At 43.1% G+C, this 14882-nt stretch overlaps 2 protein-coding genes and 1 long non-coding RNA gene across 7 annotated transcripts in view; 2 read left to right on the plus strand and 1 right to left on the minus strand.

Annotated features, from left to right (window-relative positions):
* LOC111955841 (gamma-aminobutyric acid type B receptor subunit 2-like) overlaps nt 1-14882 on the plus strand; it is a 506723-nt gene that overhangs the window by 132374 nt on the left and 359467 nt on the right.
* Nucleotides 7786-8154, plus strand: LOC139023406 (uncharacterized). Of its 3 annotated transcripts, none has more exons than XR_011474535.1 (3): nt 7786-7872; nt 7929-8026; nt 8088-8154. It is a non-coding gene; the product is annotated as an uncharacterized lncRNA (long non-coding RNA). The 3 variants fall into 3 exon arrangements; XR_011474536.1 differs by having other exon boundaries at nt 7929-7975; nt 8093-8154; XR_011474537.1 differs by having other exon boundaries at nt 7929-7968.
* Nucleotides 8509-14882, minus strand: part of LOC111955840 (zinc finger TRAF-type containing 1) — a 16145-nt gene continuing 9771 nt past the window's right edge. For all 3 annotated transcript variants that reach the window (XM_023976177.2, XM_023976179.2, XM_023976181.2), the window contains exons 5-6: nt 9182-9360; nt 8509-9113 (exon numbers count right to left, since the gene is read on the minus strand). In XM_023976177.2, the coding sequence (XP_023831945.1) occupies nt 8901-9113; nt 9182-9360 (392 nt within the window). In that variant the 3' untranslated portion in view covers nt 8509-8900. The remainder of the gene's footprint in view (nt 9114-9181; nt 9361-14882) is intronic.

The following is a 14882-nucleotide window of genomic DNA, read 5'->3' on the forward strand; positions in this document are numbered from 1 at the left end:
ATTTGGAAAGGCACACACCTGTCTATATAAGGTAGAGCTCTGAGACGGGATTGTGTCGAGGCACAGATCTGGGGAAGGGTACCAGCAAATGTCTGCATTATTGAAGGTCCCCAAGAACACAGTGGCCTCCATCATTCTTACATGGAAGAAGTTTGAAACCACCAAGACTCTTCCTAGAGCTGGCCGTCGGCTAAACTGAGCAATTGGGGGAGAAGGGCCTTGGTCAGGGAGGTGAACAAGAACCCGATGGTCACGCTGACAGAGCTTCAGAGTTCCTCTGTGGAGATGGGAGAACCTTCCAGAAGGCTCTGTCCTCTGGCACTGTTGGATAGCAGAATGATGGCGCACCGTCCTAACCACACATACACACACAATCACTCACACACACACTGGTCCCTGCATCCCGCCTTCATCCGTCACACTCTAACGAGTGTGTCACAGTTTCTGCAGAGTTCAGCTCTCTTCTCCTTAGAGCATCCCATAATGCCTGTTACCATAGTGATCAGCTGAATCCATTAGCCATATGCTTCACTCTCCTCCTCCTGCTGATTCTATACCTGCCCTACCTCTTTTCCATCCCTCTCCTTTAATCATCACTCTGTTCTTCACTCATTCTCCCCATCTCTTTGTCTGTATCCTTTCTCTCTCTCCCTCCCTCTTTCTCAGTCTCTCACCGGGCCGGTTTGTGGTTTCACCAGTGGGATCAGGAGCTCAGCTCCAGCAGATTGGTGATGCTTCCCACAACTGCTGTTACTAAGAAAAGCCTGAAGAAAACACCACAACACACACCACACACACACACACACACACACACACACACACACACACACACACACACACACACACACACACACACACACACACACACACACAACACACACACACACACACACACACACACACACAACACACACACACACACACTCTTAGACCTGACCAGGTAGCCATGGGTGTGTAGAGGGAGAAAGAGAGAGGGAGCATAAGTATTAGCTATTATATGGGCTCTGCAAGTCACATTAAGTAGGTGGGTGTGTGAGTTGTCGTGTGCATGTGCGTGTGTGCATAGTAAGTGTGTGTGTGTGTGGCGAGTGTGTGTGTGTGTGTGTGTGTGAGAGTACGTGTATGTGTGTGAGTGAGTGTGTGTTAGTGTGTGTGTGTGTGTGTGTGTGTGTGTTCGTGTGCGTGTGTGTGTGTGAGAGATTGAATCAGGAGCTGATTTGTGTGTGTTGCAGGTTTCAGGGAGGATGTCTGTAGCGGTGGTCCCAGAATCCTCAGGGCTGAGGTCATGTGATGAGTTATGCCCATCCCCATCATCCATCTTCAGCCCCCCCATCGTCACAGAGGAGGAGGAGGGTCGCCATGACAACAGGAGGGTAGAGCAGCAGGTGATGGATGAGTTGTGCTGGTGATGCTATAGTCCAGATACAGTAGGTGAGACGACTGGACGACGTCGTGTGATGTCACTGTGTGATGATTTGTCACGACGGTGTCTAACAAAAACGGGTCAGAAACCAGGGACAACCAGCCAGGAAGAGAAGGAACGCACCTGTACTATACACCTGTACAACGTACAGCCCTAGGTATCACTGTTGTGTGTGTTTGTGTGTCAGACTGCGATCATTTCATTTAGCACGGTTAAGCAGGGCTTGCACTTCATTGGTTAATGTGTTGTTGTGTTTCAGGACACTTCATTGGTTAATGTGTTGTTGTGTTTCAGGACACTTCATTGGTTAATGTGTTGTTGTGTTTCAGGACACTTCATTGGTTAATGGTGTTGTTGTGTTTCAGGACACTTCATTGGTTAATGTGTTGTTGTGTTTCAGGCCATTTCATTGGTTAATGGTGTTCAGGTAGTGCTGAGCGAATACAGAAATGTCTGTATTTGTTTTTATAAACAACTAATTGACTGCCGTCGGTTCAACTAAGTGAATTCCATTTTGTTAGTTCTTTTTCTTCTTCTGTGAACCTCAATGATCAGCTTCTCTAGAGATTAATCAGAGATGTAGTAGAGAGTTGTAGTTTCCAACAGGCCAATATTCTACATAGTTTAGCTCAGAAAACATGGTAATTAAACTACAATGACCATAATCATTACAGCATTCAACCCACCTAATGCAGAGTGCATTTAACGTAGATTATTTTTTTTTAATCGAAACCGTGATTATTTTTTCCTAATCGAACCGAAACCGAACTCAAAAAGAACTTATTGTTCAGCGCTAGTTTCAGGCCACTTCATTGGTTAATGTTGTTGTGTTTCAGGACACTTCATTGGTTAATGTTGTTGTGTTTCAGGCCACTTCATTGGTTAATGTTGTTGTGTTTCAGGACACTTCATTGGTTAATGTGTTGTTGTGTTTCAGGCCACTTCATTGGTTAATGTTGTTGTTGTGTTTCAGGCCACTTCATTGGTTAATGTTGTTGTGTTTCAGGCCACTTCATTGGTTAATGTTGTTGTGTTTCAGGCCACTTCATTGGTTAATGGTGTTGTGTTTCAGGCCACTTCATTGGTTAATGTTGTTGTGTTTCAGGCCACTTCATTGGTTAAGTGAATTCGTTGTTGTGTTTCAGGCCAAAGGCAGGTTAGTGTGAAGCATGGCTGTGTGTGATCCTCCCCACCCACCTGCTGACACCACCCAGAACAGCCAGGTAACACACAAACACATGATGCTTGATGTTTCAGACCTCTGCCACCATAGGGCCAGGTTGCCATGACAATGAGGAAGAGCAGAGCAAAGAGCCAAAAGTATCCACGCTAATCATCTCAGACACCAGTCAGGAATAAACAGACTCTACTGGGATTGACCTGCCTGCCTGCCTGTCTGTCTGAGCGAGAGAGAGAGAAACTGATTGCCCGGCAATGATGTTAGAAATGATGTCATGATGATGTCACGGTAATACAATTGTGTCATGGTGATGTCATCTTAAAGGGGCAGGAGGATGCTGTTGAAACTGGAGCAGGACTTTATATAGACAGGTGTGTGCCTTTCCAAATCATGTCCAATCAGTTGAATTTACCACAGGTGGTCCCGTGTGGCTCAGTTGGTAGAGCATGGCGCTTGCAACGCCAGGGTTGTGGGTTCATTCCCCACGGGGGGACCAGGATGAATATGTATGAACTTTCCAATTTGTAAGTCGCTCTGGATAAGAGCGTCTGCTAAATGACTTAAATGTAAGTTGTAGAAACATCTCAAGGATGATCAATGGAAAAAAGATGCACCTGASCTCAATGTCGAGTCTCATAGCAAAGGATCTGATTACTAAATAAGGTAATTCAGTTTTTAAATTTACAAACGTTTTTAAAAACCTGTTTTCGCTTTGTCATTATGGGGTATTGTGTGTAGACTAATGAGGGAAAAAACGATTTAATCAATTTTAGAGTAAGGCTGTAACGTAAAAGTGTAAAAGGTCAAGGAGTCTGAATACTTTCCCGAAGGCACCGTAAGGAGAATATAAGTATTATATATTTTCACAGCGTTTAATATATATATTTTTGTACTGGAAGATTCACAATAAAAACGTTCTCTCTCTCAGGTGGTTAAATATTCCTCCCCAGTAGTTCTCTACGGTACGATGTGTGTTCATGCATGTTCTTATTTTGTGGATATAACAGTGTATGCAGCATCAACAGTATAAATGTAGGAGTGCGTGCATGTGTGTCTGTCTGTCTGTGGTCCTCAGGGCGAGGGCCTGCCTTCCCAGTTTGGTCACATGACTGTGAGCTGCCAGTCATTGGCGTAAGCTCCGCCTCTATACCCTCCCTTAGCCCCTCCCACACAGAGTTAAGTCTACACCGCCCCTCCTCACAACCTCCCCAGCTACTGCCAACCCCCTCCAACCCAGGTAGGAACAACAACACCATCATAATAGGATGATAAAATGAAATGGTAGAATAGAATCATGGAATGATAGAATAGAATAATAGAATTATAGAATAGAATCATGGAATGATAGAATAGAATAATAGAATAATAGAATGGTAGAATAGAATCATGGAATGATAGAATAGAATCATGGAATGATAGAATAGAATAATAGAATGATGATGATGATGAACTCTGTACAGAGTTCATCATCATGTCAACACATGTAGTATTCTATTATTCTGTTCTATCATTCTATTATTCTGTTCTATCATTCTATTATATCATTCCATGATTCTATTCCATCATTCTATTCTATTACTACTCAGCACTCCAAAGACCTGCCACACCTACCCAGGCCACACACCTACCCAGGCCACACAGCCTACCCAGGCCACACAGCCTACCCAGGCCACACAGCCTACCCAGGCCACCCAGCCTACCCAGGCCACACAGCCTACCCAGGCCACACAGCCTACCCAGGCCACACAGCCTACCCAGGCCACACAGTCTACCCAGGCCACACACCTACCCAGGCCACACAGCCTACAGGTACACTGCTGTGTGTCCACATGCGTGCGTATGTGTGTAGCAGTAGGGAGGGGGCCGTTACACTGTAAGAGATGTAGTCTGAGGTCTCACAGTGAACCGGTCTCTTTCCCTGCTGCTTCTACTCTACAGAAAGAGAGGGGAAAAAGAGAGCTCCTGAATTGCTACTAGTCCTCTACTTGTCAGCTATTACAACGAATGATACAGCTTTGAATTAACGTTTAACAAACAAGCAATTGATTTACGTGTTGGGTGTTTATATCTGTGTATGTGTGTGTGTGTGTGTTGTGTTTGGTGTGTGTGTGCGTACTCTCCTGTCGCAGCCAATCAGCAGCAAAGCTACCAGGGGATGATGGAGTTGCAGCTGCTTCCGAGCCAAGCCCAAAGCATGCTGGGATGGCGAAGCGTGATTCATCACTCCAGAGAATGCGTTCCCACTGCGCCAGAATCCAACGGCGGCAAGCTTTACACCACTCCAGCCAAGGTTGGCATTGCGCATGGTGATCTTAGAGCGTCAGGGACTGGGAGACTAGTCAGGATCGAGGGAAAGATGAACGGAGAAAAGTACAGAGAGATCCTTGATGCAAATCTGCTCCAGAGCGCTCAGGACCTCAAACTGGGGCGAAGGTTCACCTTCCAACAGGACAACGACCCTAAGCACACAGCCAAGACAACGCAGGAGTGGCTTCGGGACACGTCTCTGAATGTCCTTGAGTGGCCCAGCCAGAGCTTGGATTTGAACCGGATCAAACATCTCTGGAGAGACCTGAAAATAGTTGTGCAGCGACACTCCCCATCAAACCTGACAGAGCTTGAGAGGATCTGCAGAGAAGAATGGGAGAAACTCCCTAAATACAGGTGTACCAAGCTTGTAGCATCATACCCAAGAAGACTTGAGGCTGTAATCGCTGCCAAAGGTACTTCAACAAAGTACTGAGTAAAGTGTCTGAATACTTAAGTAAATGTGATATTTCAGTGTTATACTTTTATGAATGTGCAAAAATGTATACATTTTTTTTTTTTACTTTGTCATTATGGGGTATTGTGATGTCGTTATGGGGTATTGTGATGTCGTTATGGGATATTGTGTGTAGATTGATGAGAGGGGAAAAAACTATTTTAACCATTTTAGAATAAGACTAACGTAAAAAGAAATAAAGTCAAGGGGTATGAATACTTTCTGAAGGCATTGTATATCAGAGGTGCTGTACTACAGTTATATACTCCAGTTGAGTTTTGTATGGATATGAAATTACTATAGATGATGTATTGATGTGTTTGAGCAGATTAAATTGATGTGGCTGATTTGACAGGTCACCTTTCTTAATGTTGTGGTGTCGTCTCACTCTCTCATGCCCGTGCCACACACACACACACACACACACACATTTCAGTTTCCATGATCTTTAATAAAAGGCACATGTACAGCCATAGTGAGATGAGTCAGTGAGTCTATTGGCATAGAGACGAAAAGCATTAAAACACAGAAATACAAGACCTAGATAGGCCCGGAGGAGTCAGATCTATAGAAACACTCAACCTAAATAGGTCAGGAGGAGAGACAGAGCTATCACAGTAGATTCTACTTTTTAGTAACATCGTCATCTCAGCATCATTCAAGTAACTAACACTCTAAACACGTCACCATAGTAACGCACCAGACCCCCCCCCCCCCACACACACACACACACAAATTTCCAGTTCCCAAAGTCAAAAGGTCCATCCAGGATTGTCCCCATTTAAAAGCAGAATCGTGAGCTAGGTCTAGATACAATCAGATCAGGAGTTAACCGGCGATGGAAGACACCAGCATAGCGGCTTGTTTAGCGGTGGAACTTAGTTTGAGCCGTCAACAATCGCTGAGCAGCTGCTCTTGCGATCATTGTCAGGAAACCACACCTGCCCCACTCGCTGCAGAAGTTCACAACGAGAACGTGTAGGCTATATAGAAATATTTATGCTCAAATTGAAAAATCATTCAACTAAATGAGGATTTCTTTCATCCCTAAATCGAGGTGTAGATGACATCTCACATTCCAGTGTTGAACTTGTAAACAAGGCTGCATGGGATTTCTGTTAATGAGACTCCGTGCAGCCAATGGGAATGTCCGGCTTTACTTGTGGATTTGACCGCAAAAACAACCACTCTGCAGGTGTTAGCTAAAGCGGATCTGATGGAATCGAGCCCTTAGTCCTGTGAATCTGATGGAAGTCTGATGAATCGAGACCTTCTAAGTCCTGTGAATCTGCATGGTATCTGATGGAATCGAGCCCTTAGTCCTGTGAATCTGATGGATCTGATGGAATCGAGCCTTTAGTCCTGTGAATCTGATGGATCTGATGGAATCGAGCCTTTAGTCCTGTGAATCTGATGGATCTGATTATAATCGAGGCCTTAGTCCTTGAATCTGATGGATCTGATGGAATCGAGCCTTAGTCTGTGAAATCTGATGGATCTTACTTGGAATCGAGCCTAGTCCTGATAATCTGATGAATCTGATGGAATCGAGCGTGTTAGTCTGTTGAATACTGTATGATCTGATGTAATCCGAGCCTTTAGTCCTGTTGAAATCTGATGAATCTGATGGGAATTCGAGCCTTTAGTTCCTGTGAATTCTTGATGTCGTATGGAATCGATCCTTTAGTCCTGTAGTAAGTCTATGGATGCTGAATGGAAATACAAGCATTATAGTCCTGTGAATCTGATGGATCTGATGGAATCGAGCCCTTAGTCCTGTGAAACAGCGTTGAGCCGGTGGACCGTTCAGGTTCTCTTTTCCGTCTTCCGGAGGGGAACCACCCCAAGATAACGACCTAGGCTTTAGCTTAGAGGACTAACACGGTCTTGTGGCACGCAGACAAACCAGATTCAAACCCAGTCTGTCACACTAGCTGGGGTTCCCTTCAGGTCCTTTTCAGGGTTCTGGGTTCTCCGGTTCTAGCACGGCCCAACCAAAGCAGAAGGAGGAGTCCACACACACATACATACACAGATGTTGGTTTCTGAGCAGGCCTAAGAGGTCTGCCGATTGTGTGTATGCATGCGTGTGTGTGTGTGTGTGTGTGTGTGTGTGTGTGTGTGTGTGTGTGTGTGTGTGGCCATGCAAGAATCTGTTTATAGGGATGTGATCACTAGGGCCCTAAATGTATCTGTCTCAACACAAACGCACGCGAGCAACACCGTGCACACACACACGCAAGCGCACAGCCACACTAATAACAAACTAAAAAAAGGCTAAATTCAAAGGATTTTAAATATTCAGGGTTAAAAAGAAATAAAAAAGGAGGTATAAGTTAACCTTTTGAGGTTAAATATTTAAATCACAACTCATTTTTTAAGTACTAACTAAAAGGAGCATGCAAAACACTGCCATCTTGGCTCTGCTCTGGGTCGGTCTCAGAACAAAATGGACGGCTGTCCTAATCAAACAGACTAGGAGCAGGTCAGAGTGTGATGTATCAGGTAACCACCCTTCCATTCTATAGGACAGACTAGAGCAGGTCAGAGTATGTATACAGGTAACCCACCCTTCCATTCTATAGGACAGACTAGGAGCAGGTCAGGAGTATGTATACAGGTAACCCACCCTTCATTCTATAGGACAGACTAGGAGCAGGTCAGAGTATGTATTACAGGTAACCCACCCTTCTCATTTCTATTAGGAAGACTAGGAGCAGGTCAGAGTATGTATACAGGTAACCCACCCTTCCATTCTATAGGACAGACTAGGAGCAGGTCAGAGTATGTATACAGGTTAACCCACCCTTCCATCTATGGACAGACTAGGAGCAGGGTCAGTAGTATGTTTATCTCAGGTAAATCGCACCTTTTCGCATTTCTATGGATTAGGACTAGGTGAGTTGGTCAACAGAGTTCAAAAGCTCACATTCACATCTTTGGAACACATACGCACACACATTTACTCAGAGTATCATACCACACACACACTCTCGTATGGTTCATCCTGCTTTGGTGGGTATGAGCTACCTTTGGCTCTGGGGTCAAAGGGTGAAAGGTCAGACAGACTCAACTCCACAGGTACACCATCCTGTCTCCATAGCGACAACCCCCTCTCCCCTAACACCCCCATTGTAACAACTCCTCAGTCCATACAGATGAATTCCCCTAGCAACATCATCCGGTCTCCATAGTGACAGCCCCATCTCCTCTAACACCCCCATTGTAACAACTCCTCAGTCCATACAGATGAATTCCCCTAGCAACACCATCCGGTCTCCATAGTGACAACCCCATCTCCCCTAACRCCCCCATAGTAAATCATAGCAACACTAAAAGCAGAACCTGAAATGGTGGGATTCCCTAACTCTCTCAATATGTGGTCCAGTGTGTGTGTGTGTGTGTGTGTGTGTGTGTGTGTGTGTGTGTGTGTGTGTGTAAAGAGGTATCAGTGGTGTCTCACTTTAAACTCAAACTTCTCTCTCCCTCACGTCCTCTACACGTCTCTCTCGGTCCTCCTCCTCTTCCTCTGTCTATTTCTGGATCTGGAAGATGAAGAGACGTAGGTTGATGTTCTTAGCGGCCAGTAGTTTGTTACACTCCACAGAGTCGGTGATGGGCAGGGGGACGTAGTCAGTTTCGTTGGTGTCGTTGCTGAACGCATGATGGTGAATCACAGGCTTGATCCTCACATCATCGTACGGACCTTTCAACAGCAGGAAGGAACACTCTATAGCCGAGTTCACCTAGAAGGAGGAGGATGAACGTTAGAGAGAGCGAGAGCGAGCGAGAGCGAGAGTGTGTGTGTGTGTACCTTGCTCTTGAGGATGAGTTGGAAGGAGAGGGTGCGTTTGCACGAGAGGTTAGGGTTGCGTTCTGAGTCATTGACTCTGGCCTTCAGTACCCAGGTCTGGTTCAACACGGTGAAACGAGGACTTTCATAGTACAGACGAGTTATGAAGTCATCTGTCCGGTACGGCCTGAACTGGACCTCTGGACAGGGGAGAGAGGGGGGGGGGGGACAACATTTGAAAGAAGCATGTTTTCTGTGTGTGTGAGACTGGTCCTTTGAGCCAGATTAAAATTATTGTCCTGGAAGTCAGATACTGTGTGTGTATGACAGTGTGTACTGTTGATAGGGTTGTTACGGTGACCGTATTACCGCCACACCGGCGGTCACGAGTCATCAAGGCAGTCAAATTCCACGTGACCGTTTAGTCACGGTAACTAGGCTTCTCCGAGCTCTGATGCTGCTGATGGTCATTAGTAGCCTACTGAACTTGTTWACTGCCTGGTACTCAGCACTCTATTGTCCCTATAACCACTCTGACATCAATGCAAATGGAATGGAAAATCTAATCAAACACTTCATGAGAGCCATGAGCTCATGTTGCGCAACATTTCTATAGGCTATGCTATTGTGTGAGAAAAGAGTGTGTGATGACCTCTATTAAAAAGAGGAGGATCCCATCAGCTTTCTATAGGCTAGGCCTACTATATTTCTCAACTTTCCTAATATTAAGCACATTGCTTCTCTTTACAACAGGAGTATAGCCTACCTGACTGGCATGAAAATGAACCACAGGAAAAGCGTTCTTCATTCGCTATTTAAGTGCATAGATGACATGTATTTTTTCCTGCTGCTCCTGTTTTAAACAGGTGCATGATAATGGTCCATTCTAAATCAAAACAAATGTCACATATATACTATTTAGTATATGTAAAGACAATATTAAACCAGAATAGTGTGATGGCTGACAATATTAGCCTATCACTGTGTGAATTAATATTATCACTGTGAATTGATGCCCAGTGTACGAAACAATTTGTTGTTTTTTACAACCATTCTAATCATAGTATCACACCTCATGTGTTGCCCACCTAGTCACCTATATGTTTAATAAGGTGTATCACACCTCATTGTTGCCCATAGTCCTATAAATTGTTTAATGGAAGGTTTAGTATCACACCTCAAGTAAGCCCATATCCACTATTTGTATATAAGCGTTAGTATCCCCTCATATCTGTAGACCATACGTTCATATATGTTTAAGTAAGGTTGGTATCACCCTCATGTTGCCATAGGATAGGCCTCTATATGTCTTCTATAAGTAGTTAGTCACTCAACCTCATGTTGCCAATGAGTCCCTATTATGTTTCCATAAGGTTAGTATCACACTGCACATGTACTGCCCATAGGCCTATATGTTTTAGATAAGGTTAGGATCACAAACCTCATGTGACCTACCCATAGTGCCTGATATGTATATTAATTAGAAGTTATATCACGACTTACATGTAGCCCTAGTCCCTCCTATATGTTTAATGAAGTAGTATCACACCCTCATGTAGCACCAAGTCGACCTTCCATATATGTTTTTAATTAAGGTTAGATCACACCTCATGTTGCCGCCATTAGTTCCTATATGTCTTTATAAAGGTTCAGTATTCCAGACCTCATAGTTGCGCCATAGTCCTATATGTTTTAATTAATGCTCAGTATCACACCTCATGTAGACCTTACTATAGTCCTATATGTTATTATGTAGTACCTACTAAAGAGTACGGTAAGGTCTATTGTTAATAGTAGTATCACACCTGCATGGCCTAGCCCATAGGTCCTATATGTTTTATAAGGTGGTGTGTATCACACCTCATGTTGTCTTGCCCATATAGTACACATTATGTTATTAATACGTTAGTATAGCACACCTCTATTGCTTAGCCATAGTCCTATATGTCTTTTATAAGGTCAGTATCCAACCTCGATTTATCGTCCCACCCCATTTGAGTCCGTAGTGTCTATATAATAAGGTTAAGTATCACAACCTCATGTTGCCATAGTCCGTATATGTTTTAATAGAGTAGTACATACACCTTCATGTTAGTCCATAGTCCTCCACTCGTGTTTTCTAATAAGGTTCATCCGTATCTACGACCTTCATGTTTAGCACCCATAGATGCGACTATTATTGTCTTGAATAAGGTAGTGATCCACACCTCAATGTATCCTCATCCGGCCTATATGTTTTAATAAGGTACTCACACTCATGTATGCCATAGTCCATATGATGGTTTAAGGATAAGTATCATACCCACACTCATGGCCCATAGCTATATATGTTTATGACAGGTTTAGTACTCACACCCTCATGAGCCCTCCACTAGTCCTATATTTTAATTAGGTTAGTATCCCACCTCATGTAGCCCATGAGGATCCTAGTGATGTTTTAATAAGCGTTAGTATACACTGGCTACCTAGTCCGATGTTAATGGTTAGTTACACCCATGTAGCCATAGTCCATATGTTGTTGTAATAAGGTAGTATCACACCTCTATGTATGCCATATTCCTTATATGTGTTATAAGCTTAGTATACACACCTCATGATCAGCCCATAGCCCTATATGTTTGTAATAAGGTTAGATTCACACCTTCAATGAGCATCCATAGTCCTATATGTTTAATTAAGTTAGTATCACACCTCATGTAGCCAGCCATGAGTCCTAATGTTTTAATAGGTTGTTATCACACCTCAGTTAGCTATCCCATAGCCTATATGTTTTAATAAGTGTTTAGTATCACACCTCATGTTGCCTCTAGCTCCTATATGTTTAATAAGTCTCAGTATCACAAACCTCCTGTAGTCCCTATATGTAGCCTATATTATGAATTAGTTAGTTATCACACCTCATGTGGTCCATAGTCTTCTATATGTTTAATAAAGCTTAGTATCACACACTCATTGATAGGCCTGACCATAGTTCCTATGATGTTTTAAAGGTTTAGTACTCACAACCCTCATGGTAGTCGCCATAGTCCGTTAGTGTATTTATAGGGGTTAGATACACCTCATGTAGCCATACCATAGTAGCCTTATATGCTTTTAATAAGGTTAGCTATCACACCGCATGTTGCCCTAGCCTACTCTATATGTTTTATAAGTTAGTACCACACCTCATGTAGCTCCATAGTCATATAGTTTTAATAAGTGTAGTATCACACCTCATTGGGGGGCCTGAGCCCATTAGTCCTATATGTATGTTAATAGGTTAGTGACCACACCTCATGTTAGTCCATCATCCTATACTGTTTAATAAGGTTAGTATCACACCTCATGTAGCCCATAGTCCTATATGTTTTAATTAAGTTAAGTATCAACTCATGTAGCCAAAAGTCCTAATTGGTTTTAATAAGTGCGGGATTTAGTAGCACACCCTCATGTAGCCCAGTAGGCCTAGAGTGTTTTCAAATGAAGCGCCGTTATACACTCACACTGCATGTAGCTTCATAGTCCTAGTATCGTTTTTTCGTAGGTTAGTATCACACCTCACTGAATAGCCTAGCCCATAGTAGCTATAATGTTTTAATAAAGTTAGATCATCAACCTGGCAGTGTAACCGACCAAAGCCATATATGTATTTAATAAGGTATCACACCTCATGTAGCTAGCCCATAGTCCTATGATGTTGTAATAAGGTTAGTATCACACTCATGTAGCCCATAGTCTATATTTTAATAAGCGTTAGTAATCACACCTCATGTAGTCCATAGTCCGTATATGTATTAATAAGTTAGTATCTACACCTCATGTAGCCATAGCCCATGAGTATATGTATTGAAGTAAAGGGTAGTATCACACCTATTAGTCCATAGTCCTAGTATGTTTTAATAAGGGTTAGTTCAAACACCTCATTAGCCTAGCCCATAGTCCTATATGTTTTTAATAGGTAGAGATCTCACACCACATGTAGGGCAGCCGATAAGTCCGATCATTTTTTAATCAAGGTTAGTATCACACCTCATGTAGCCCCATAGTGCCGTATATGTCTTACAGTAGGTAGATATTCACACCTCATAATGCAATAAGTCCATATGCTTTTAATACCCAGGGTTAGTATCACACCCATTATCAGTGTAGCCCATCAGTCCTTATAGTTTTTATAGAGGTTAGGATATCAGCACCTCAGTGTGAGGCCCTAGTCCATGTATCCTATTATGGTTTTAGATAGGGTGTATATCACCTACACTGTAGCACCATATCACTATGGTTTTAATAAGGTCATTTAATCACACCATCATCTGTCAGCCCATAGGCTTCTTTATATGTATTTATAAGGTTAGTATCACACACTCGATGTCTAGCCCGTAATACTCCACTACAGTATAATGTCGGTTATCGGATCGTTGTATTCACAGTATGGTAGCCTATATATGCTCCATATGTAATAAGGTTGTATCGCACCGTCATGTAAGCCTTCCATTAGTCCCTAGTTTGTTTTGAATAATGGTTGTGGATCACACTCATGTACCAGTGCCCCTTATTACCTATATGTGGTTTAAGTAAGGCTTAGTATCACACCTCATAGTAGCCATATCCATATGTGGGCTAATTTAATAAAGGTGAGTATCACAGCCTCATGGTGCCCATAGTCCATATATGTTTAATAAGGTAGTTATCACACCTCATGTAGCCCATAGTCCTATAATGTTCTTAATGAAGGTTTATAACCCACACTTCAATGCTATCCATAGTCCTATTGATTATATAAGGTTTCAAGTATCACACCTCCATGTGAGCCCATAGTACTATGATGTTTGTAATTAAGCCCGTTAGTGATCCACCACCACCCTCATGTAGTTCCAGAGTCCTATATGTTTTAAGTAAGTTAGTCATCACAACCCCTCCATGTTAGCCCCATAGTCCTATATGTTGGTAATGAAGGTAATAGTATCAACAACCCTCAATGGTAGCCCCCATAGTCCCTATTAGTTTTTAAATAAGTAGCTATTCTACTGGACGACTACCCCCTAATCTGAGTCATAGGTTTAGCGCCCTCTATCACTGGGTGAAGTACCCCTTATTCTATTGTTCACTGGGAGTTATTCCCCTCTCTCCTCTTCTATTAAATCACTTTGGGCGAAAAGTTACCGTTTCGCTCTATACACCTCTTCAATTATCAGCTGGAGTTACCCCTCTCTCTATCACTGCGGAGTTACCCTCTCTCTATTCACTGCGGAGTTACCCCTCATTCACTGGCGGAGTTACCCTTCTCTCTCTCTATTCCACTGCCGGAGTTACCCCTATACTCTCCCTCTCTAGATACACTGCTAGGGATGTTTACCCCTCTCTCTACAACTTATAGATCACTGTTTGGGAGTTACCCCTCTCTCTCTCGTATATCATCTTGTCCGAGCCCGATACCTACCCCTAGCTCTCTAGACCCTAGTATACTCACCACTGTTGAGTGCCAGTTATCCACCGCTCTTTAATAATTTTTCTAAGTATATCCCACTAGCCCGAGTTCATATACTCCTCTCTATGCTATCCTCAATACAATCTGCGGGCCCAGTTACCTCTTACTTCTCTATTATATCCCCTGGGGAGTTTAACAAACGTTTCACATTCTAACATCTTATCACTGCGAGTAGTGCAACATCTCTACCGTCGCTCCCCATCGTCTCTCATCTAACTTTGTATTGATAATGTATCAGCTACCTCTCACCATACTACC

This window comes from Salvelinus sp. IW2-2015, linkage group LG31 (genome assembly GCF_002910315.2).
Source record: "Salvelinus sp. IW2-2015 linkage group LG31, ASM291031v2, whole genome shotgun sequence".
Lineage (NCBI taxonomy): Eukaryota > Metazoa > Chordata > Actinopteri > Salmoniformes > Salmonidae > Salvelinus > Salvelinus sp. IW2-2015.